The 24,428-nt window shown below is 52.3% G+C and overlaps 1 protein-coding gene across 1 annotated transcript; it reads left to right on the forward strand.

Annotated features, from left to right (window-relative positions):
• Positions 1 to 2,641: 2,641 nt before the first annotated feature.
• LOC121445875 (grifin-like) lies at positions 2,642 to 4,053 on the forward strand. The gene is made up of 5 exons (XM_041648038.1): positions 2,642 to 2,653; positions 2,876 to 3,018; positions 3,102 to 3,261; positions 3,577 to 3,743; positions 3,938 to 4,053. The coding sequence occupies exons 1-5, from the start codon at positions 2,642 to 2,644 to the stop codon at positions 3,951 to 3,953; spliced, it is 498 nt and encodes a 165-aa protein (XP_041503972.1). The 3' UTR covers positions 3,954 to 4,053.
• Positions 4,054 to 24,428: the final 20,375 nt, after the last annotated feature.

The raw sequence follows: 24,428 nt of genomic DNA on the forward strand, positions 1-24,428 counted from the left end.
AAAGCAAAAGGAAGGGGAGGAAAAGAAAGACAGAAAGGAGGCAAGAAGACCGGATGGAAGAGTAGAGGAGGAGAGTTGGCTCTGTGAACTGGGCAGGGTCTGGTCAAGGTGGCCACCTCTCCCCTATCCTGGTGTAGCTTCTCCCTGAAACTGGGTGGAGACCCGCTCCTGCTTCAGAACCTTCAAAGTCCGAAGCTCCAGGCAAAACCGCACATCCGGGTGGAAGTAGGAGGTTGGGTGGTACCTAAATATCAGGTCTGTTATTCTCAGAACCACCTGACCTGGCAGCTGGCCCCACTGGACAGCATGTCACAGAGGAGCACTGCCCACCACAGCATCCGACCTCACAAGAGCAACCAGACCAAGGCGGAGGCAGCCAGAGAAGGATCTGGGCTCTCTGGCGTTAGCGGGAGGCCACGGTGCATCACGAGTCTCTCCTTGGTCCATTCTGTCCCCTGGGCTGTAACTGCCTAGGTCATTGGGAGCTGTCAAACCCTCCTGCCCAGAGTCTGCTGGCCGCAGGTCCCAGCCACTCAGAGGGTTCCCAACACAGGCCTGCATAACAACATGGGGTAGAGCCCAGATGCGGGCACAAAGCTGATCTCCTCAGAGTTGCCTGGGGTTCCCAGGGTCTACAGAGCTATGGAGACTGGGCATGGGCAACGGCTGACAACAGCATTAGGGAACCGCTGGAAGGGAGGTTGAGCTCACAAAGGAACGAGACAGCTGGAAGCAAGTTCTTTGGCCTCCCTACCCGAGGCAGCAACACGTGGATCTCCTGTCCAACAGGCCTGGGTCCCTCACCATGCCCAGGCCTCCCCTTGGTGGTTCCTAACTCGGGCCTTTAGGCAGCCAGACCCTGAGAACAAGCATCAGTGGTCTCCTCCTAGAAATGATAGAGGTCGGGTGACTGATCCAACTCCCCTGATCCAACTCCCCTGTCCAGCTGCATCTGTCTTTGCTCACCTTTCTTCACAAGTGGACAGGCACAGTGGGGGAGGCTAGAACTGGCAAGCCCAGTGTGAAGCTTGGAAGCCAAGAGGGGACTGGCTCAAGGTAGCATGGTCAGAGTTAGAATATGTTCTGCACTCCTGGCTGTGGGCTCTTCCCCAGCCGTGAGCCCTGGGCAGTGACCAGCACTGCCTTGCAAGTCCGGAGAATTTAAGATGGACATCTAGTCTCAGGACCACCACACAGGGGACAGGAAAAATGGGGAGACCATGAAACTGGCCTGTAACCTACTAGGCCCTGTAGTCCAGGGGTGTTGAGTGTAAGCTTTTTTGAGAGTCTCTCACTGGGGCTTCCCGATTGATTTGGGCATCCTGACTGGCTAGAGAACTCCAGAATCCGCTTATCTCAGTCTCTCTGGTCACTGTGTTCTGTGTTTTCTGCCTGGGTGCTAGGCATCAAACTCAGATCCTCGTGTTTGCATAACAAGCATTTCTCTGGCTGTACTGAGAGAGGGGCTTTGCCGTGTTCCTCTGGGGAGGTGAGTGTGTGGGGTCTACTCACAGTAGCTAGCCAGGTGCAGGAGGGTAGTGGGGGGAGATGGACGGGGCAGGCCCTGCAGGCTCACCCTGTGGAGGCTCTGTTGCCCTTGGCTGCCCCCTGCAGGCACAGCCAGTCCTGCCCCCCTTCCCTACAGCTGAAAAATACTAGGTCGCTGCACTGCCCAGCTGGTGAGGCATCCCAGTGTCTGGCCTTGATACCCATCACTCCCTGCCGGACAGTGTCCATGCCGCGGCGCCTCAGAAGTGGCAAAGCAAGCCAGAGGTTCAGCCCTGCCAGGGACTGGAGAGAAGAATGGTGGTAGAAGGGACCCATGGGGACAGGAGGAGAGGGACGCGAGGTCATCACACTCATCTGCAGGCGGTAGTCCCGAGTCTAGCTACACTCTGGCACGGCTTCCGTCCTCAGAGAGTCCCACAGGCCCCCACAGCCACCCCCACAGACTTGGGCTTCTCTCCTCTGTCCTTGAAGTGGCCTCGAGGGCCCCAGTGGACCCCTCTTATTGGCTCAGCCTAAGAGGCAGCTGGCCAGGAGGGGCGTGGGGGTGTGGGAAAGGACCTCCCCATCTGTAGACTGGGGACTGGAATGTGCTGAGCAGAGCCCAGCCTAATCCCCCATTCATCCCCTTGAGGCCACTGAGCCATAGCACAGGGCAGCCCCAAGGGGGGATTGGGAGGGGGAACACAGTTCCAGCATGGTGGACAGTGGATAGATGGTCAGACAGAGCCCCTAAGGCCAGCCATAGGACGGTATGTCTCTCTCACCCTTTGAGACAGACGGGCCAGTCTGGGGCTCTGGTGTACTGCAGGGGTCATACCCTTCCTACAAAGATGGGCGCTATGTCCCCGGATGTGTGTAAGACCCAGAAAAGTCACGGTGGCAGAGCCAGACAGGCCTGAGGAAGTGTGTGAGGACCCAGAGACCCCGCTGAGGACAAACCCAGAGCAAGAGCTCTGCTACTAAGTCGTTCCCAGCTCCCTCTCCAGCAGGGGTAGCCTGACCAGGGAGGGAAAATGGGGTACAGAGGCTCATGTGACCCAGACAAGGCCCCCGGAGGTGGGGCTCCTGTGCCCCGCCCCAGCGGATTCGGCTATATCCCTAGCTGCCCGATCCTCCCTAGCGATCGAGGGCCATGGCATTGCAGGTAGGTAAGATCCGCTGCCGTGTGTGCACGGTTTCATGTGCTGGAGAAGAAACGGTGGGGACATCCAGCAGGCCACCTGGGGATTCTGGGGAACATCTATGTCTTCTCTTCAGACCCCAGGTAGAGGAACTATGGGGGTAAGGTTTCTGGACCACCCCACCAAGAGCAACATCGAGGTGAAGGCCTCGGGCTGGGTGGGAGTGAGTAGCCCTGAATAAACAGTACACTTGGAGTGGGGTGGAGGCTGCAGCCCATGGGGCTCTGTTCCCTGTGCTTTGCCTGCAGTTTGAAGCCTTCTGTGCAGGAGGCCTGGCCCTGGGCTGGAGCCTGACAGTACAGGGACATGCAGATGCTGGAGAGGACAAGTAAGCGCCTTCCTCCCTTCCTGGGGCCGTGCTAGGGACCCTCCAGCCACACTGCTGACTCTGAGCTCGCTCCTCCCCAACAGGTTTGAGATCAACTTCCTAACTGATGCGGGAGACATTGCCTTCCATGTCAAACCCCGATTTTCCAGCGCCACGGTGGTGGGCAACGCCTTCCAGGGAGGACGCTGGGGACAGGAGGAGGTGTCCAGTGTTTTCCCGCTGACCCTGGGAGATCCCTTTGAGGTGATGGGGACTGTGGGAGGAAGGAGAGGTGGGGATGGGGTACCCAAAACCAATGGAGAAGAGGATTGTAGTGGATATTTATGTGGGTTGGTTCAATGGCCTCCCTGCTGGGCCTGGGTGGCCTTCCTTTCCTCAGTTTCCCTATTTATTCACTGGGACGCTTCTCTCTGGCTGCCAATCTTCTTGTGTTGGAGAAAAGGGGGGTCCCCACTTGGGAACTCAGGGTTAGGTAGACCATACTATGCTTTGCCAATTAGTAGGGCCTCTGGGACTGGGGCCTGGGGTCACCCCTGCTCTCCTCCCCTACCCCTGCAGATGGAGGTGAGCGCAGATGCAGAACACTTCCACATCTATGCCCAGGAACACAAGGTTCTCCGGTTCCCACATCGCCACCAACCACTGGCCGCCATCACCAGAGTGCGGGTACTGAGCGACCATCCACTGGCCCAGGTGGAGCTGGCCAAACGGAGCCTGAGCTGGGGGTAATGTGCCCACCCTGCCCTCCCATACACCTCAACAAGGGGACTCCTATTCATCCGCACCCTGGGTGGTCACAGAATGCCACCCTCTCTTGGCCTTCCACATCTGTCCCCCACACTCATGCCCAGTCATTCGTCATCCACATCTGGTCAGAGTGAGCGGAGGGAGTTAAGATCAGAACCTTGGACTCTTGCAGGGATGGGGGCTACTGAGCGGACCACAGCCTCCAAGAGCCAGCCTTGGCCACCCCGTGTCCTCTGCCACCTGAAGCCATGCCCTGTGGCTGCAGGGGAGCTGAGGTTTGGTGTGAACGTCCCAGCTTTATCGTCAATAAAATATAAGCAGGTTACAGAGCTGGCTGCTGTGAAGGTGGGGACATGGGGCGGGGTTGTGACGCTAGGACAGTGGGCTGCCCGAGACCAACGCCCTTTCAGGCACTGCCCAGGCCCCCCCGTTGTCCCTAAGACCCTGGAATCTGGGGTTGGACTTTAGAGGAAAACCTCTGACACTCAGGGTAGAAAGGAGACTCCGGGCGGGGTCTTGAACACACGTTGGGAGAGTTGGCACAGGGCTCTGTCTGGCCCAGAGAAGACATCACTTCAGAGGCCCTCAGGCTTCCTGGAAGCTTCTTCCTCCCCCTGCTTCCCTTTGGAGTCCGTCCTGTTTCCGCACGTCCCACCTGGAAGGGAGACGTGCTCTCGTCCCTGTCGCCTTCTCTGTGTGTGTGTGTGTGTGTGTGTGTGTGTGTGTGTGTGTGTGTGTGAGCGTGCGCGCATGAGAGAGAAAGAGATAGCCAGGCATAGGGTTGTGGGAGGAAGGGAGGACCCTGAGGGCCACGGACAGGAACCAGCCTCCAGCCTTCCGGCTCTGCACCTTCCACGTATCCGCTTTCCAGGCTGCCCTGGAAAGCCCACACCTGTCTGAGAAGGGCCAAGCCCTCGATCACAGCCCAAGAGCTCCCAGGGGCTGGCAAAGGGGTTTCTGGGGCTCACTATGACAGGAGTCCTGGTGTCTTCCACAATGTAAATTAATTTTAAGATGCTAGAATGATATTGTCCTCCACTCATCTCTTACTTGCCCAATTATCAATCTGTATACCCAATTATCTATTATACATAGAGTTACACAGATGTATATATGTACATGCACACATGTGTGTATGGCACATGTGTAGGTGCACACACCTGAGTTTGTGCATGAGGAGGTCAGAGCAGGACCCATGTCTATCTGCCATCTCTGCCTTATTGCTCTGAGAAAGGGTCTCTCTCTGGACTGGAAGCTCGCTATTGGGCTAGGCTGCCTGGCCTGAGAGCTCTAGAGATCCATCGTCTCTGTCCTGCAGTGCTGGGGTTACAGCCATATACAGCCATGGCCAACGTTTTACAGAGGTGCTGGGATTTGAACACAGGTCTTCATGCTCGCAGAGCAAGCGCTCTTACCACTGAGTCATCCCCCAGCTTATTATCGTTCTTTGTTCTCTTTAAATATCTGTCTGTCATCTATCCATCTGCTATTTCTCTCTATAGCTGTATCATCTTTATTTGTAAATCTTATTAGCTAGCTATAATTTATCATATGTCTTTCTATTCTGTATTTATCATCTATTATTTACCCTCTATACCTATTGTCTGTATCAATCATATTCCTATTTACAGTCTAGGTTTTGGGGGATGGACGAGGAGGTGTTTCGAGCCAGCGTCTCCCTGTGTAGCCCTGACTGTCCTGGAACTTACTCTGTAGACCAGGCTGGCCTTGAACTCATAGATCTGTCTGCCTGTGCCTCCCTAGAGTGCTAGGATTAAAGGCATGCGCCACCACTGTCTGGCAATCTGTAGTCTATTTTATGCTTGTCTATTGGCCTGTCTGTCTGTCTGTCTAGCTACCTACCTACCCATCTGTCCACACTTCCTCTCCACCTGGGAACACCCTGAGTCCAGCTCTGCCCCAGGGTCTAACCCCAGTACCAGAGGACACTGGGTGGGAATGGGACCTTCTCAGGTGAGTTCGTATGAAGAAAGTAGTTGGTCAGTGCTGACCCAGGCAGGGAGCAGGGAGGGAAGCCCTGCGCTTTGGAATGGTAGCCCAGGTTGAGTCGGAGCTCCACTTCACTCTACAGGGAAAAGCCCTGGATCTCTGTCACAGTCAGGCGGAAGAGCCCATGAACCACGGGGTGCCCTGAAGCTTAACCGTGTCGATTCAGGAGATGTGCTGAGTGAGACAGCTGCACTCAAGTGCTGTCTAGGGCTTAGAGTGGGGAAACTGAGGCTAGGAGCAGGAAGCCAGCAGGAGCCAGGGAGGCACCTGGATCCACAGCTGGGCAGGGTTTACAGAGCTGCTGGCGCCGACCCCCAGGTGAAACAATGGCGGCCCAGACTCCAGCTGTGCAGTTTCCTGTCTCTGTTCATTTCCCTAGCCTGTGTCCTGGCCCAGCTGGCCTGGGCCCCCTTCCTGCCTCCCCTTAGGAGCTCTGGCCTTTGTGTCAGCCCCAAGGGGCTGGGGGCTGTCCACAATGTGTCTTTCTTGGGCAGGCCTTGGCTTTGGTAGAGTGTGGAGAGGGTGGAAGGAGGGGCCTCGTATGTGACCTCCTCAGGCTGCCTGGATCCTGGGACTCTGAGTGTCCCCCAAGGTGGGCGCCTGCTTGCAGTCCCAGGCTCTCACCTGATAGCCTGAGCTGGCTTCTTACTCAATGTCTCTGAGCCTCAGTTTCCCCACAGAACAAAGCACCACCTCTTCATCAGCATTACATAGTGCTAGCGTGGAAAAGCAGCAAAAGGTGCCAGGCTTGTATCTGACAGGGTGGAGAAGCCCGGGGACAGGTTCACAGCAGGACAGCCTGAGACAGGTCCACAGGGTCCCCAAAGACTTAGCAAGAGAGGTTAGGTGACCTGTGCTCAAGGTTGCTCAGAGGTGAGAGAGTGCGCTAGCGAAGAAATTAAGAGCCGGGGAGCTGGAGAGATGGCTCAGTGGTTAAGAGCATTGCCTGCTCTTCCAAAGGTCCTGAGTTCAATTCCCAGCAACCACATGGTGGCTCACAACCATCTGTAAAGAGGTCTGGCGCCCTCTTCTGGCCTTCAGGCATACATGCAGACAGACTATTGTATACATAATAAATAAATATTTTTTAAAAAAAAGAAATTAAGAGCCGGTGCGCATACCTGTGTGCACACTCACACACGTCTTTGCTCAATGAACCTGTGTGAGTGAGTACACTCATCTGTGTAAGAACACTCACATGCATGCACACCCCCCATGCACAGACACATCTATGCACACATGCCTACATGCATGCACAGACACATCCATACACACATGTCTACGTGCATGTACACTCCTCCCTATGCCTCCACCTTGGTCTTCAGTTAAAGGCAACAGCGCATAGACCGTTATGGGAGGGTAAATCCCGCTACAAGGGAGGGAGGCCCCTAGTCTCTCCAGCTTTAGAAGGGAGTACAAGGAGCTGGGGTCCCAGAGCACCCTGCTGCGAGCCTTGCTATCACATCTGCTACAGTTCTCACTGTCCTCCGTGCACAGCACGGGCCCAGCACTACAGCTAGATCAGCTGAGCAACTTGTTTCCTTGGCTGGATGACACCTCACCCAGGAAGCCTTCCCTGGTCTCCATCCAGCTCCTGTAGTCTAGGTTTTCTGCAAGTGCCACCCTTGTCCAGGGGTCAGAGGGCAGGTCTAAGCGCGGCTGCAATCCAGCTCCACTGAACTCTGGGAATATGTGTTGAATGAAAGAGAGAATGAAGACTTCCCTGGAGGAAAGCCTCAAGCCTTGAATGAGCTAGAGTCCTCTCCTGTCCAGGGCCATGGGACTCTAGAAGCATCTATTGTGAACATGCACACATACACGCACATGTGCAAGCAATGGGAAGATACTCAGTGCCTTTCCCCTGTGGCTTTGTGGCTCCGGCTTCCTCTCTTTCCAGGATGGCACCTCCTTTCCACCCAGACACTGACCCCAGCTGTGCCCCAGGACCTTTGCATCAGCTTTCTCTGCACTTCCCTTTGTATTTTTAGCCTGGCTGGCTTTTTCATATCATCCCATCCTTTCTGGGACACAGGATAGGAAATACCCTCCTGTCCCTTCTCCCCATATTCCACAGGATAGGAAATACCCTCCTGTCCCTTCTCCCCATATTCTAGCTCCTTCCTCAAATCCTTAAGTCTGTGTGTAACAGACTGACCAGCAGAGGGTGGGAAGGCAAAGGCCTGTCTCACTCTCTACCTCCAGTTTCAAAGATGCTCTTCCAGCCAGTGTTGGTGGCACACGCCTTTAATCCCAGCACTCAGGAGGTAGAAGCAAGTGGATCTCTGTGAGTTCAAAACCAGCCTGGTCTACAGAGTGAGTTCCAGGACAGCCAAGGCTACCCAGAGAAACCTTGTCTTGAAACACCACAAACAAACAAACAAGCAAAAAATGCTCCTCCACTATCAGGATAGTCTAGCTACATTCCTGAGCCTGTAGCCCCTGCAGGAGTCAGGACAGATATGGTGGGAACCCCAGTTTTTTCATTTGTGTGCTTGTTTGGAAACAGAGTCTCATTCCAAAGCCCAAGCTGGCCTCGAGCTAATGGCAGTCCAGTCCTCCTGCTTCTGCTTCTTGAGTTGTGGGATGATGAGATGCTTGGCTCAGTTTTATCTTAAACATGATGCTAAACCGGGCAGTGGTGATGCACACCTTTAATCCCAGCACTCTGGACACAGAGGAGGCCAGCCTGGGCTACACGGAGAAACCCTATCCTGAAAAACCAAAACAAACAACAAACAAAACACCAATTCTGCCAGGAAGAGCATGGACAGTGGCCAGCAAGTGTTGTGGACACAAAGCACCATGCAATGCCTGATTTCCTCTCACCAGACAGCCAGAGGTTAGGCCAGCTGTACCCTGTCAGGCCTGAGGTCACCAGACCCCACTAGGGCCTAGAGTTCCTGTTTCAGGCTCTGTAGCAGTTGCCCCCCTCTGCTTACAGCGACATGTGGAGCCTGGGTTCTGTCGCATTTTAACCGGAACATGCAGGCACTGTGGAAATATCCTGGAGGACCATGGTGGAACCCCCAGCATGGCGCTCTCCACCTAGAGTGAAGGAGAACTGGAGCTCTGGCCTAGGGTCGGTGCCATGCTGTGATCTTCCTAACTTTTCTTCTCTGGTTGCCTTGGATTCCAGCATGGCAGATGAGTAGAGACTGGGGACAGACAAGTCAAGTTCAAGTCAAGTGTATAGGACTGGCAAGGTAGCTCAGCACCCAAAAGTGCTGCCACCAAGCCTAACGACCCGAGTTCGATCCCAGGGTCCCCACATGGTAGAAGGGGAGAACCAGTTCTCAGAGGTTTCCCTCTGAGTTCCATACACACATCATGGAAGAAGCCCCACAGACACATACAATAAATAAGTAAAGTTTAAGATTAACACCAGGTATAGTGGCACACACCTTTAATCCCAGCATTCAGGAGGCAGAGGCAGATGGATCTTTGTGAGTTTGAGGCCAGCCTGGTCTACAGAGTGAGTTCCAGGGCAGCCAGGGCTACATAGTGAGAATCTGTCTTGAAAAGAACCAAAACCAAGCAAACAAACAAACAAACAAAACCCTAAAATGTCTATAAAGGAAGCCAGTCACCAGAGGAAGACTGGAGAGCCTTCCCCAGCTTAGCTACATCTAACAGAGCAGGCATGAGCACAGCCCACTATCTGTGTAAAATAAGAAAAATGGCGGATGCCGTGCAAACATCCAATCCATGTGCCTGGGCACCGAGGGTTTTCATGGCTTTTCGCTCAGCTTAGTTTCGCTTTAGCTCCCATTCTCAGGGTGCTTTCCTTCCTTCCTTTCTTCCTTCCTTCCTTCCTTCCTTCCTCCCTCCCTTCCTCCCTCCCTCCCTCCCTCCCTCCCTCTCTTCCTCCTTCTCTCTCTCTCTCTCTCTCTCTCTCTCCCCCTCCCTCTCTCTCTCTGTTCCTCTCTCCCCTCCTTCTCTCTTTTTGGTTTTTTGGGGACAAGGTCTCACTATGTAGTCCTGGCTATCCTGAAACTTACTCTGTAGACCAGCCTGGCCTCAAACTCACAGAGATCCACCTGACTCTGCCTCCCGAGTGCTGGGATTACAGGCGTGCGGTACCATACATGGCTTGTTTTCTTTATTTCTAACCATGTGTTCTTTGTGCCGTTTATTGCCACAAGAATCTGGATATATCGTTTTTCCATTTATTTATCTATTTATTTAGTAGCGAGGCGAGGTGGATGCATGCACAGGGCATGTGTGGAGGTCAGAGGACAATTGGCAGGAGCCATTCTCTCCCTTCACCTGTGGGCACCAGGGATGGATGTCTCCGGCCATCAAGTTTGGTTGCAAGCACCTTTACCTGCTGAGACACCAGCCTAAACCCAGATATTTGAACAGGTGCCCCTTGAGTGTTCATCCCAGGCTCTGGCCTGTGCTATTAGACCAGGACTGGTCAATACATAGGGATCAAAACCACCTCCGAGCAATAGGAGCCTGAAGGGGCAGATGGATGCAGTCTGTGATGGCGAGACTGCACCCTGGTGCAGAAATGATCACCTCCAGAGAACCATTGTGCTCCTGGAAGTTCTCAACCTGTGGGTTGCAATCCCTGCGGCAACCTCTACCAGTCACAACAGTAGCAAAATTAGTTACAAAAGTAATTGTGTGGTTGGGGTCACCATAACAGGAGGAGCTGTGTTAAGTGGTCAAAACATTGGGAAGGTTGAGAACCATGGCCCTAGAGCAATGACGGCAACGCTAGTCCGTTTTGCAGAGCCTGCGCCCAGGTGTGTCCACCTTGGCCCGGGCTGCTCACCTCTTACCCATGCCCCCAGTGTTTCTCCGTCCAAGTGCATCAGTCGGTGCCTCGGAGACGGACCCGGAGTCATCAGGCGCATCTATCTGTTCCCCTTCCCAGCTCACTGGTTCTAATGTGTCCCTGTTCATTTTTGTCAGCTTGGTACAAACGTGAGTCCCTCAGGAAGAGGGGACTTGTGCTGAGGAGTCGCCACTGTCGGACTGGCCTGTTGGACACATCTATGGATCATTTCCTTGACTGAAGGATTGGTGACGGAGGGTTCAGTCACTGTGGGCAGTGCCGCCCCCAGGCAGGTGGTCCTGTGCGGTGTGAGAAAGGGCTGAGCAAGCCAGTCAGCCGCGTTCCTCCAGGGGCTCTGATTCAGTTTCGGCCTCCAGGTCCCTGGAAAAGCTCCCGTCCTGACTCCCCTCACTGGCGGACTGTGATATGATTGGGACATGGAAGCCAAACAAACCCATTCCTCTCCCAAGTTGCCTTTGGTTGGTGTTTATCACGGAAACAGAAAGCTAACTAATACATGTCTGTTCTCTAGTTACCTACTATACATACAGAGGCACTGGATTCTGTCCCAGCAGAGCACAATCCAAATGTCACCTCAGGCTGTAATCTCAGCACTTCTGAGGCAGAAGGAGGAGGACCAGAAGTTAAAGCTCATTCTCAGCTACACAGGAAGTTCAAGCCCAGCCTGGGCTACATGAGACCCTATCCAAAAAAATAAAAAGAAAAGAAAAGAAAAATCTTAGGACAGGTCACTGTAACTTGTTGGGGCTGGTGGAGCTGGGGCAGACTCTGTTTCAAGAGCAGAAAGTCTCCTGTGGGAAATCAACACTGGGGTAAGCCCCAAGCATAGCTCCTATTGGGACAGGGGTCTCTGGACCAGTGGGTAGGTACTGCCAGTCCTCAGAGTCTGCAGGGGTATGTGTTCACAGACCCCACACATTGGGTGTCCTGCAGAAGGGACAGAAAAGCTGGCAAGTACAGTCTGAAAAACTTTGGTGCCCATGAAGAGGGAATCTTATATGATAAGCCTTCTCTGTGGGGTGTGACTCAGTGGTAGAGCCCCTGCCTAGAATCCCCCAGTGAGGGGCTGGGGTGTGGCTGAGTGTTAGAGCACCTGCCTAGAATCCCCCAGTGAGGGGATACAGTACAGATTGTAATCACCATTCACGGTTCAAAGTGAGCCTTGGTTATACAGGGAGTTCAAGGCCAGCTCCACCTACAAAAACTCTGTCTCAAAAAGATTAGAGAAAATAAAATAAATATAATCATTAGGACAATAGTTGCCGGGGGTCCAGGAGGGAGGGACAGTGGCTCCTCTGCAGCTCTGTGGCCGGAAGTCCAGCTCCCCGGCAGTTGCCAAAACCATTGAACTCCACAGTACAAAGAGGCACCTTCACTGTATGCAAATTTTTAAAACATTAGCCAGGAAGCCAGGGGAGCGGGAATGGAATGCAGCCTGCACAAGGGACACTAATTGAATTACAAACGTGTGACGTCATTCGTGAACAGGGAGGGAGAAAGGGGCTGAGCTAAGCAATTTGGGACACTATTTTGTCCAAAGGCTATAAGACTGGGGAGGGCCCTAACCCTGTCCCAGCAGCAGGCTTGGGAGGGTGAGGCTGTTTCTCACAGGCGACTGTGGCTTAGCGGTTCTGAAACCCACAGACTGGGATGGAATGAAGAGGGAGATAGACTGAAGATGAGGGGAGCTCTCCGCTTCCCGTGCCAGAGAAAGGGAAAAAAAAAAAAGACAGACTCAGATTAACAAGGAATGCGGTGACAACAGGACGGCCCCAGGCAGGGGGCAGCCTGGACTCCTGCCTTACCCCGTAGGCAGAAATTAATGCAGGCGCCATCAGAGACCTTAAAGTAGTGGCTAAAACTATTCAAATCTTAGCGGCCAAAAAATGTGGGGTGGAGGACTAAAGTCCAGGCAATCAAGAAACGTGAGAAGTTGAGCCTGTTCCCAGTTTAGAACATGGGTGGACCAAGGATTCTACCAGGAGCATGAAGAGTCAGTTCATATGATGGGGAAAATAACTGGAAGTCAGGTGACTAGGGGATGCTGGATGTGGGGGCACATGACTGAAGTCCCAGCTCTTGGGAGGACGAGTCAGGAGGACTTTGGCAGTTTGTTTAGTTTTGGGTTATTTATTTATTTATTTTTTTGAGACGGGGTTTTTCTGTGTAGCCCTGGCTGTCCTGGAACTTACTCTGTAGACCAAGCTGGCCTTAAACTCATAGTGATCCACCTGCCTCTGCCTCCTAAGTGCTGAGATTAAAGTTGTACATCACCATACCTAGCTGAGGCAGGAGGATTTTTACAGGTCCCAGGCCAGTGTGGGCTGCTACACAGTGAGACCCTATCTCCCAAATAAAATGAAACAATATAGGCAAGAATTGCAAGCCAGGCAACTCGGGAGGCAGGGGAAACAGCTAGGGCTGGTACACAGAGAAACCTTGACACGGAAAATCCAAACCAAGATAAACAAATAGAAGCTGTGTATGGACTAGAGAGAGAGTTTGATGGCTACAGTCAATGGTCTGCATTTGAAATGAGTAAAAAAGGGGGATATGGTGGTGCAGGAAGACACCTGGGTGCACACATTAACACACGCGTGTGCGCGCGCACGCACACACACATACAGAGAAAATAGCCTTTCTAATATATTTTTTTTAATTTTTTTTTTTTTTTGGTTTTTCGAGACAGGGTTTCTCTGTGGCTTTGGAGCCTGTCCTGGAACTAGCTCTGTAGACCAGGCTGGTCTCGAACTCACAAAGATCCGCCTGCCTCTGCCTCCCAAGTACTGGGATTAAAGGCGTGCGCCACCACCACCCGGCTTTTAATTTTTTTTTTTTTTGAGACAGGGTCTCTGTGTAGCCCTGGCTATCCTGGAACTCACTATGTAGACCAGGTTGATCTCAAACTCACAGAGATCCACCTGCCTCTGCCTCTCGAGTGCTAGGATTAAAGGTGTTACCACCACGTCCATCCTTTCTGTTCTATTCTATCACCATGACAGCACTCAGCATAGCTGGAGAGATGGCTCAGGGGTTACTGCTCTTGCAGAGGACCTGAGTTCAGTTCCCACACCAGCCCAGTGACTCACTACTAGCTGTAATTCCAGCTCCAAGGGATCCGACACCCTCTTTTGGCTTCTGAGGGCCCCTAAACACACATGGCGCACACACACAGACACACATAAATGTAGAAAACTTACATTTTAAAGTCGCACAGTAGATTGGGATAACTTTAGTACAATTGGGATCTGAGGTTGAATTCTGAAATCCAGAGCTCCCTGGGGACACTGGAACAGTCTGTGACATTAAGAACAGAATTCCCAATGTCACTTTAAAAATATTTTATTTATTGAAGGCACTTGCCACTAAGCCCGAGGACCTGAGTGTGATCCCCAGAACCCACATGGGGAGAAGAGTAAACTGGCTTCCACAAGTTCCCCTCTGACCCCCGCACATGCTTTGCAAGGGTAAAGCACTTGCCACGTAATCACGAAGACATAAATCTGATCCCCTAAACTCCAGGTACAAAGTTGTACGGTGATACACATTTTCCATCCTGGTGAGGTGGAGAGAGGCCAAGCTTTAGCACTCTCTGGCTAGCTGGATTAGCCTGTCTGGTGAATTCCAGGCCAAGGATCTCCAAGCAAAGGTGGGGAGTGTCCCAAGGAACAGCAACTGACATTCTGGTCTCTACATATACATGAACATGTACGTGGAGGGGCAGAGATACCAAGGTCCACACATGGGTATATGTCTTCTTGCTTGTGGCTCCAGATGGGTGTCCAGGAGCCAAGCAGCAAACATTCCAACCTGGGGGAGATACGGAAATCAACCTTGGAGTCTGTCCCCTTGACGAGTATGTCCCCGAGTCTGGAGTTTGTGGGACCCGGGGCTACGCAGGAGAACACGCCCCCTACAGGGCATGTGACAGTGTAGTCAGATGTAATGCTGTCTCCTGTGTGCCTGGATGCCGAGCCCAGACCCCTTTCCCATTGGGTCCCCACCGTCCCTTGCCCATTTTATCAGGCCAGTCACCTCCAGGAAAGCATGTCCAGGGCCAGATACCTGCTGTGCAGAGCTGTCTTTTCAGCAGCAGGTGGGGCCTTCACTCTACCAGGGCATTCAAGGGACCTGAGTCCCACTTGCCCCATTTAGCTATTCATGGGGGTCCCCAGGGCTTGAGGACAGAAGCAGAGAAGGCCAGGAGCCTAAAGGGCAGGAGCCAGAATACTGGGGGACCATGAATGCTTGCAGGCAGGAAGGACCTGCTAGAAATTGGAGTTTGAGTATCTGACATGTCTGGATACCTGCCTGGAACAGAAAAAGGCTGTGGCAGGGACAGGAGCAAGAGCTGGGGTCTAGGGGCGTGGGCATGGCACAGGGAATTATCCTTCTGTTAGTGATGTTCAGAGGGCAGTGGTGGCCTTTTCAGGGCCTCTCTTCCTTTTCAGGGAGACTCCAGGCCTCTCCTCTTCACCCTCACCCCCGTGATTGGCAGGCAGAGGTAAGGGGAACAGAAAGTCCCAACTTCAGCCCTTCCCCACCCAGCACCTCTGATCCCCACAGGAAGCCCTGGAACACTATAGATACTGTTCAAGGATAGCACTGTCCCTCAATCAATGGACAGGAAAGAGTCTCCACCAATCTTACACCCATCCTGCCACCCATCCTGCTAGGTCCCTGGTTATGGTTGGTCCAAGCAGGGATGCTCCTCTCGGGAGGTGGCATCCCTGTGGCCTCTCTGAATCACAGTTGTTTTTGTTATGGGAAAGGCTGTGTTTGCAGGTGACAGGGATGGGGTTGCTCCAGCCTTGTGTTCATTAGAATCTTATCTCCAGAAGAAACCGAACAATCATCATCTTACAGAAAGAAGAGTTTTGTTTTATTTTGTTTTGTTTTGGCTTGTGATTTCAGAACTTACAGTCTGTGTTCAGCTGCTTCTGTTTCTGGGTCATCGTAGGATGGAATATCATGGTGGATAGACATGGTGAGGAGGGGCAGATGGAAGAAGGAAAAGGAGGCAGGAGGAAAGGAGAGGGAGAAAGAAGGGGAGGAGGAGGAAAAGGAAGAGGAGGATGGGCCAGTGAGATGGCTCAGTGGGAATAGGAGCTTGTCACCAATCCTGAAGATCTGAGTTCAATCCCTGGGACCCACATAGTGGAGGGAGGGACCTCATTCCCAGAAGATATCCTTTCCAATTCAACCCATAGCAAGCCCCATGCGTGTCTGGACCTCCTCAGATAGGGAAGGCTCACGATGCGGACCTGGAAGACTGTGGCTTGAACCATGGCAAACAGTCTCCAGAACCTTCTTAAGTATTTGAGTGACTTTGATTAGAAAAAAAATGCATATTTAGAGAAATAGTTTTTTTTTAATTTATTTAACTTTATTTTGTGTGCATTGGTGTGAAGGTGTCTGAACTGGATTTTCAGACAGTTGTGAGCTGCCATGTGGGTGCTGGGAATTGAACCCAGGTCCTCAGGAAGAGCAGTTAGTGCTCTTAACTGCTGAGCCATCTCTCCAGCCCTAGTTTTATTTTTTTTTAATTGTGTGTGTGCATGTGTGTGCGCATGCGCACACACACTCATGAGAGAGAGAGCACATTTTTGTGTGTAAGCACAGGGACACAAAAGCCATAGGCACATGTGTATCTGGTACCCATTAAGATCAGAAGAGGACATCAGATCCCCTGGAACTGGAATTACATATGGTTGTGCGCCATCATGTGGATTCTGGGAACTGACCCCGGTCTCTGCAAGAGCAGCCAGTGTTCTTAACCACTGAGCGATGCATCTCTCCAGCCCCCTCTCAACTTATCTTCTTATAAAGGAATTATAAAAAGGTTCTGAAAATGCTACTTTGGAGACGACACTGAAGACCCACAGCTGGGGAGGTAGATAGGTCACTCTGGGCTCTGGCTGAGTTTCTGCCAGTTTGGGGAGACAGACAGGGAGCGGGGAAACAGGCACAGCCAGTGGCCGGATGGAGCAGCATCCAGACCTCCAGAGTCCAGGGGAGGCCCGGAGGGGACCCATTGTGCTCTGGCCAACTGCCTAGAACATCCCGGAACTTGGAAATGGGGGCCACCTCCTTCTGAGAGCACACCAGGCCCTGTCTTTATAGAATGGGCAATACCAGGGATGGGGGCGGGGAATCAGGAGGCAGAACCATGATGTGTCAGAAGGTGAAGCTTGCCACCAATAGTCGGTGACCCTGGCTGGATCCCCCGTCTGTGCTTGTGACTTGAGGACCTTGGAAACCATTCAGCTGCCCTCCCTCCACCCAGCCTTTCTCCAGCCAAGGGCCCCTTCCTTCACCATGCACTCTGCCACCCTGACAGCCGGCCATTCAGAGCCTGTCAGTGTGGGCCCAGGGCCAGCTCAGGGGACAAAGCTGTCCCCAGGGCCACAGCCTCGCTGACCCTGGATGGGTAGTTGGCACCACTGCTTGGGCAGCCCCTCACCATGGACACCACCACCCACGTTCAGCTCAGAGGTGGCCATTGTTTCCCTGCCAGTGTGTGGCAGGCACCCAAGAGCCCAGGCTGGCACAGCCATGGTGGTGTCTCAGGCCACGGAACGGAATAGAGTACTTTCCCACGCGCTAGGATCCAGTGGTCCTAGGAGGGTGAGCTGGTAGGGTTAGGACACAGGGGCATGGAGAGGAAGTGTGTTAGCCATCAGTACCGGGAACTGGTCAATGGTCACCGTACATAAAAGCCCATTCACCCCTTCTTTTGAGGCCCACACAGTGCTCCCCCTACTCATTGTTACTTGAGTGACACTCTCTCCGGTCCTCCACATCCATCCAGAGGGGTCATAGCTCTCCTATCTCTTGCCTCCTTCCTAACTCACCCCAACTTTTCTTTGGAGACCTTCCTGGGCCACGTTGTCTTGTGCATAGGAAACTATGGAGTCTGGTCCCATGTGACTCAGACTGAAGGGTCTCTGAGGAATCTTCCAGGCTCCCTCTTTCCTCACTGGCTGAACTGCAGCCAGGCTGCTGGGCTGCATCTGTGGGGCCCTGGGTCTCAGGTAAAGGATGCAAGGGTGGGTCCGTTTATGCTAACTCACACAAGCATCAGGACCGGGCAGGCGGCAGCTTTTCCTTAGAACCCCTGGGCCCAGCAGGTTGAGATGGAGGTGCAGGAAGAAATGGCAGATGGAGAAGTTGTCTGAGCTGGGTTCAAATCTGCCTCTACCCTTTCCAGAAGTAATCTGAGTCTTGGATTTATTCTAATCTTTAATTTTGAGGGTTTTGTTGTTGTTTGGTTGTTTTAGGGGGGTTGTTTGTTTTGATTTTGGGGTTTTTTTGGAGGGATTGTTTTTGCTTCTCTCCCCCCCCACCCTTTCCCCCCTGCCGAGACAGGGTTTCACTGTGTGACACCCTGGGTTTCACTGGCTGTCCTGGAGCTCACTTTGTAGACCAGGCTGGCCTCAAACCCAGAGAACTGCCTGCCTCTGCCTCCTAAATGCCAGGATTAAAGGTGTGCGTCACCATGCCCAACACAGATGAATATTTTAATGAACCCAAGGGGAAAAGTTGGAACTTAAATTAAGGCATAACAGGGGGGCCCTATGCTATGCAGGGTCCAGAGAAATTGGAAGGTTCTAGAACTGTTACTGTTCAGGGACCCAGGGAGGATCCAGAGAGCTCCGTGGGGATTGGGAGCCAGTTGAGGACTCAGCAAAGGGAGGGATGGAACATTCCAGAAACAGGTCTCTGAGTAGGAAACAAGGTGTCTATGGGACAGTAGTTCTGAACTGTTACTGTTCAGGGACCCAGGGAGGATCCAGAGAGCTCCGTGGGGATTGGGAGCCAGTTGAGGACTCAGCAAAGGGAGGGATGGAACATTCCAGAAACAGGTCTCTGAGTAGGAAACAAGGTGTCTATGGGACAGTAGTTCTGAGACTCCACAGGATGGTAAGTGCACACTGGGGGAGGCTTTGACTCCCAGCGAAAGGTTTACAAAGGAATCCCACTTTTAAAGGGGGCTCCCCGCAGCTGTCCCATGGTGAAAAGGTGGGGTTTCAAGCTCAGAGACCCTGGCAGAGGCACACAGGAGGAAACACCAGTGTCCTTGTGGCCACAATAACCTCATCTAGACAAGTCTGTGCTGGAGGTTAAGCTGGAGGCCAGCCAGTCACAACACAGAGAGTCGTGTGTGTTCTTGTGTTCAATTGCCTTGGGGATGACTGGAGTCACTCTCAGAGAAAGGTTCAAAGGACAGCCGTGAGCCACAATGTGGCAGGTATCCAGCAGGCTTGACGATTTGAGTGAGGTCAAGCTAGAGGATCCCTGGAGTCCTCAAGACGGGGATCAAACAGTGACCCCAATAGCAAGTAACAAAGGTGGTGTGAGCTTAGGTCCTGCAAGGGCTTCTGGGAACAGCATCCCTCGGGGAGCCTGTCTCGATTGGGGAATACATTCAACCAAGTGTCAAGAATCACCCTGGCCTCAAAAACCAGGATGAAAGGACCCCAGTTGGGGGCAGGAACCTATTATGTTCAGAGGATCCTCTTGATCTAGGAATCCAGGGGTGTGAACTGCCACTTCCTGTGCCATTGGTGGCGTATCGGGATCACACACCTCACCAGACACTGCCTCTTAGACAATGGGAGGGTGGTTTCAGGACTGGAGTTGGCAGGGGCCGACTTTGCCTGCAGCCTGACTGCTCCATGCAGATTAATTTAATGGTGAACCCCGATCAGGCTCATTCCTGAGGCGAGGCTGCCCCCTACTGGACAGTGCTGGGAATACAATCCTTAAACCAAGAGGCATCCTCATGGATGCAATGGAGCACGGGGAGCCCTCAACCTGCAGGGCCTCTCCCAGGGAACCAATAAACGGACTTTAAAGAGGCTGGACTTGCCCCCAAAAGGGCCTGGCCTGAGAGGCCCTGGTTGCTTTCTTCGCAGACATCTAGCAGCTGAAGCCACAGACCTCGCGGGTCAGTGGGAGAGGGGACATCAGTACTGACTTGTTCCTTCCCTATGTTGGGGAGGTTGTAGGGGGTCGCTCCCAGGGATCCGGGGCCAAGGCTCCTTGCTTCTGACACAGGCAGTCAGCCGTGGCTTCTGTGCGACCTTGGACAATCCATAACCTCTCCGAGGTTCAGTTTCTCCATTTGTACATGGTTATGATAATTCCAGTATGGTGGCTGCAGGCTGTGTGTAAAGACACACTGAGAGTGAATATGGACTGGCCTTTGAAGGTGCAGCAACCCCCTCTAAAAATACAGAAAGGGAGCCAGGTGGTGGCACACGCCTTTAATTCAAGCGCTCAGGAGGCAGAGGCAGAGGATCTTTGTGAGTTCGAGACCAGCCTGGTCTACAGAGCGAGTTCCATGACAGACTTCAAAGCTACACAGAGAAGCCCTACCTCAGAAAAGTAAATTAAATTTAATTTAATTAAAAAAAACAGAAAGGAAAAGAAAAATGGATGGGAGAGGGCAGGGAGGGGAGAGAAAGGGGAAAAAGGAAAAGGAGGTCATGGGCTGGCTCAGGATTCCTGTTTGTTTTTTAAATTTTATTTTAGTTTTTGTGCATTGATGTTTTGTCTGCATATATGTGTGAGGGGATGGAACCACTGAAACTGGAGCTACAGACAGTTGTGAGCTGCCATGTAGGTGCTAGGAATTGAACCCAGATCTTCTGGGAGAGCAATCAGTGCTCTTAACCACTGAGCTATGTCTCCAGCTCCCAGTAAAGGTCCTTTGGGCTTCAGTCATAGCTGAAGACCTGAGTTCATCCATGGAGACCACAATTTGCTCTCATCCCTGAAGCCCACGACTTTCACAAGTGAAATACAGCAAGCATGCCCACCCCCACACTATAGTAAGTGTAAAACAATGTGTGTGAGTGCACACCAGGTGTGGTTGGTGGTAAATGCCTTTTATCCTAGCATTCAGAGGTTGAGGCAGGAGGATAGCCATGAGTTCCAGGCCAGAGTGGGCTATAGAAAGAGACTGTTTTGTAAAGAGAAATAAAAAAAAAAAAATTAAAGCCAGGGCTGGGGAAGTGGCTCAGAGGTTAAGAATGCTGACTATTCTTCCAGAGGTCCTGAGTTCAATTCCCAGCAACCACATGGTGACTCACAGCCATCTGGAATGAGGTCTGGCGCCCTCTTCTGGAATGTGGGCAGACATGGAAACTAACACTGTATACAAAATAAATAAATAAATATTTAAAAAATTAAAGCCAGAATATAAAACACATTTTTATAAACAATGAAAATAACATCAAAACAAGGTGTGAAATATCCTAACAGCAGGGGGCTGGAGAGATGGCTCAGAGGTTAAGAGCATTGCCTGCTCTTCCAAAGGTCCCGAGTTCAATTCCCAGCAACCACATGGTGGCTCACAACCATCTGGAATGAGGTCTGGTGCCCTCTTCTGGCCTGCAGACATACACACAGACAGAATATTGTATACATAATAAATAAATATTAAAAAAAAAAGAAATATCCTAACAGCAATTTTTTCTAGGACTTAGAAATTTAGATTACAAATTTTGGATAGATTAGATCACATATACTACCAAAGTTAGTTTTACTTATTTTTTTTTCTTTTTTAACTTTTGCTTGTGGTTGTCAGAACATTTTAGGCTGGCATGTCACTAGCTTAGCTGGGCTTGATGACGGCACAGGTCTCTCATTCTTCCCACTTAAGAGATTCACAAATTCAAAGACAGACTTGGACTGGACGAGTTCCTGAGGCCTTCTCTCAAGAAAAAAGTAAGAAGAGAGCTGGATCTGGAACTCAGTGGTAGAGCCCCTGCCTAGAATCCCCAGTGGGGAACTGGGGTGTGGCTCAGTGGTAGAGCCCCTGCCTAGAATCCCCCAGTGAGGGGCTGAGGTGTGGCTCAGTGGTAGAGCACCTGCCTAGAATCCCCCAGTGAGGGGCTGAGGTGTGGCTCAGTGGTAGAGCACCTGCCTAGAATCCCCCAGTGAGGGGCTGAGGTGTGGCTCAGTGGTAGAGCCCCTGCCTAGAATCCCCCAGTGAGGGGCTGGGGTGTGGCTCAGTGGTAGAACACCTGCCTAGATTCCCCAGTGAGGGGCTGGGGTGTGGCTCAGTGGTAGAGCACCTGCCTAGAATCCCCCAGTGAGGGGCTGGGGTGTGGCTCAGTGGTAGAGCACCTGTCTAGAATCCCCCAGTGAGGGGCTGGGGTGTGGCTCAGTGGTAGAGCACCTGCCTAGAATACCCCAGTAGGAGGCTTATCTAGCATCCAGGAGGCCCCGGGTTCGACCCCACAGCACCAAACAAGAAACAAAACAAACAGAAAACATGTGGCTCAAAAAGTTGTTGGGAAGAGTGGACAAAACCACTTGTCCATCCAGAAACCCTGAACAGGAACAGCTGGTCCTGTCCCTACTAACATGAAGTGGGTACCACATGGAGGACTGCCTTGACATGCTTGCGTTTTTCTGAAAACTTCATATTCTGCATTCTGTCTATCTGTCCTGCCTTTCTTGAGATTCCTGCACCTACGCCTAGACCACAGTCACTGGTTGGGGACAATCTGCCACCTTACAAGGCTTCAGCTTCCTCTTCACACACCAGAGACGAGTAAGGATGTGCTGGGAGCCCCCCCTTCCCCGAGCAAGGTGGGGAGGGATCACTCAGTCCAGCCAATCCTCACTGCCAACTCCAGCCCTGCATGACAACACAGAAGAGTCCATGTGTGGCTGCATTCCTGGGAGCTGAGAAGTGGGCCCATCAACTCCTGGAATCTTCCAGAGGATTCCCATGCATGAGGTCCTTGGCTTAGCGCCACCACTGAAAGGGAAGTAGCCCAGCATGCACGTGTGCGTAGGGTCTAGAACTGTCCAGCGAGGAGGTGGGATGTCAGGAGAATGGACTGCTGTGCTGGATAACGTGTCTTTGGTGGACTGTCACTAAGAGATGGGAGGCTGCAGTGGGATTTCATGACTTGAATGAATTCGTGCAAGAGTGAGCAAAACAAAGACGAGGTGTTATTCCAGCTGCTGCAGGCAGCTGGGACATGTTATGCTCTGCTCCTGTAGGCATTAGGTTGGGTACCACTCCATCAGGGAAGTAGGACACCCTGGAGTACAGCCTTGAAGAGACGAGGCAAGTGGGTGAGGGGACAGGTCTGCTAGGGGACCCTGACTCCAGGGATGGACCTTCTGGTTCATTCCAGAAAGATTTGCAAGTCTGGATTTTTGTGTAAAATGTCTGGACTCTTAAAACCCTGGAGGGTGCTGGGAACGTGGCTCCCCTGGTAGACTGTCTGCCTAGCATGTATGAAGCTGAGTTCCACTCCCAACATTGCATAAACAGGCATGGTCCACACTCCTGTAAGTCAGCACTCAGGATCAAGAGTTTGGGCTTATCCTCAGCTATATGGTGAGTGACAGGCAAGCCTGGGTATATGAGAGCTTGTCCAAATAAATAAATTAATTCAAAACATTAGAAAAGTCAAGATCCAGGCGGTGGTGGTGCATGCCTTTAATCCCAGCACTCGGGAGGCAGAGGCAGGTGGATCTCTGTGAATTTGAAGCCAGCCTGGTCTACAAGAGCTAGTTCCAGGACAGGAACCAAAAAGCTACGGAGAAACCCTGTCTCGAAAATAAAAAAAAAAAAAATTAAAAAGTCAAGAAAGTGCCGGACGGTGGTGGCGCACACCTTTAATCCCAGCACTTGGGAGGCAGAGGCAGGCGAATCTCTGTGAGTTCGAGGCCAGCCTGGTCTACAAGAGCTAGTTCTAGGACAGCCAGAACTGTACACAGAGAAACCCTTTCTTGAAGAAAAGAAAAGAAAAGAAAAGTCAGGAAAGGTAACTGTGGCTCAGATCTCCTCAAGGGACCACAAGGAAGGCCACCAGGCTGTCACCTACTCAGCAATGGAGCCTGACCAAGTGGAACGAGGGGGACAGAGACCCAATCCCACCCATCGGGCCACTCCCTCAGACAAGGCAAGAGGTGACACAGGATATTTGCGGCCCCTCTTTTTATTGAGTTTCCAGGGTTGTCTTAAAAACGAGAGCCCTGTTGAGGAGGAAAGGCGAGCCTGGCCACAAGTCCCTACCTGGGAGGGTCTGACAAGGGGAGAGAGAAGCAGGGATGGGAGGCCCACATCTCCTGTGGCCCTGAGAGTGTGAAGTTCATATCTGAGGTCTAAGTTTCATTGTGGGAAGGAGTCCCAAGATCTGTGTCCTCCTCAGGGGTGGCCATCTGGATCCTAGCTTCACACCTGTTCTTTCTCTTGGGGCAGGGATGAGGCAGCTTCGGGTTGTCTAAGGTGCCCCGATGTGTCAGCAAAGGGCCAAGGATGATGCTACAGTGGACATCATCCCTACCACACTCCACGTGTCTATGGAGAAGGCTCAGAGGGTAAGAGCACTTGCTCTGCAAGCAGGAGGACCTGAGTTCAAGTCCCCAGATCACATAAAAAGCCAAGGTCTGGTGGGGTCAAGGAGGCACAGGAGGTCAAGGGCTCCCATTGAGGCTGAACAGAGATAAGTGAGAGCCGAAACTTTACGACCAGAGGAAGATGGCAGAGGTGTGGCAGAGGTGTACACGTTCTCGCTTGTGTATTCAAGGCCCTTGAGGCTGGGGACCAGAAGACGTCGTGGTCACCATCTTGGGAGGCACCAGGAGGTAAAAGCCCAGAGCACTTCCTAGAAGAGATGGGGTCTACCGAGAAAGGACTGGGCTAGAAACTGCAGAGCTTCTATCTGTGAGTGTGAAGTAGGCTCCCTTCCTGTCTGCAGGGGGTGCAGGCTCGAAGGGAAGTGTGGTCAATTGCTGGTGCAGAAGAAGCTGTGGCGGACAGCATAGCTGCATCATGGCACATCTGGAGCCCATGCGTCCATCTGGCTGGACTTCT

The sequence above is a fragment of the Microtus oregoni genome, unplaced genomic scaffold, assembly GCF_018167655.1.
Source record: "Microtus oregoni isolate MIOR12 unplaced genomic scaffold, Mior012 000003F_ref0000135, whole genome shotgun sequence".
NCBI lineage: Eukaryota > Metazoa > Chordata > Mammalia > Rodentia > Cricetidae > Microtus > Microtus oregoni.

Bases quoted from the DNA above. Each gene is read 5' to 3' on its own strand.
- LOC121445875 (XM_041648038.1), top strand. The intron at 3,019-3,101 runs GTAAGCGCCTTC...CCTCCCCAACAG, and splicing joins GCAGATGCTGGAGAGGACAA to GTTTGAGATCAACTTCCTAA. The intron at 3,262-3,576 runs GTGATGGGGACT...CTACCCCTGCAG, and splicing joins CCCTGGGAGATCCCTTTGAG to ATGGAGGTGAGCGCAGATGC.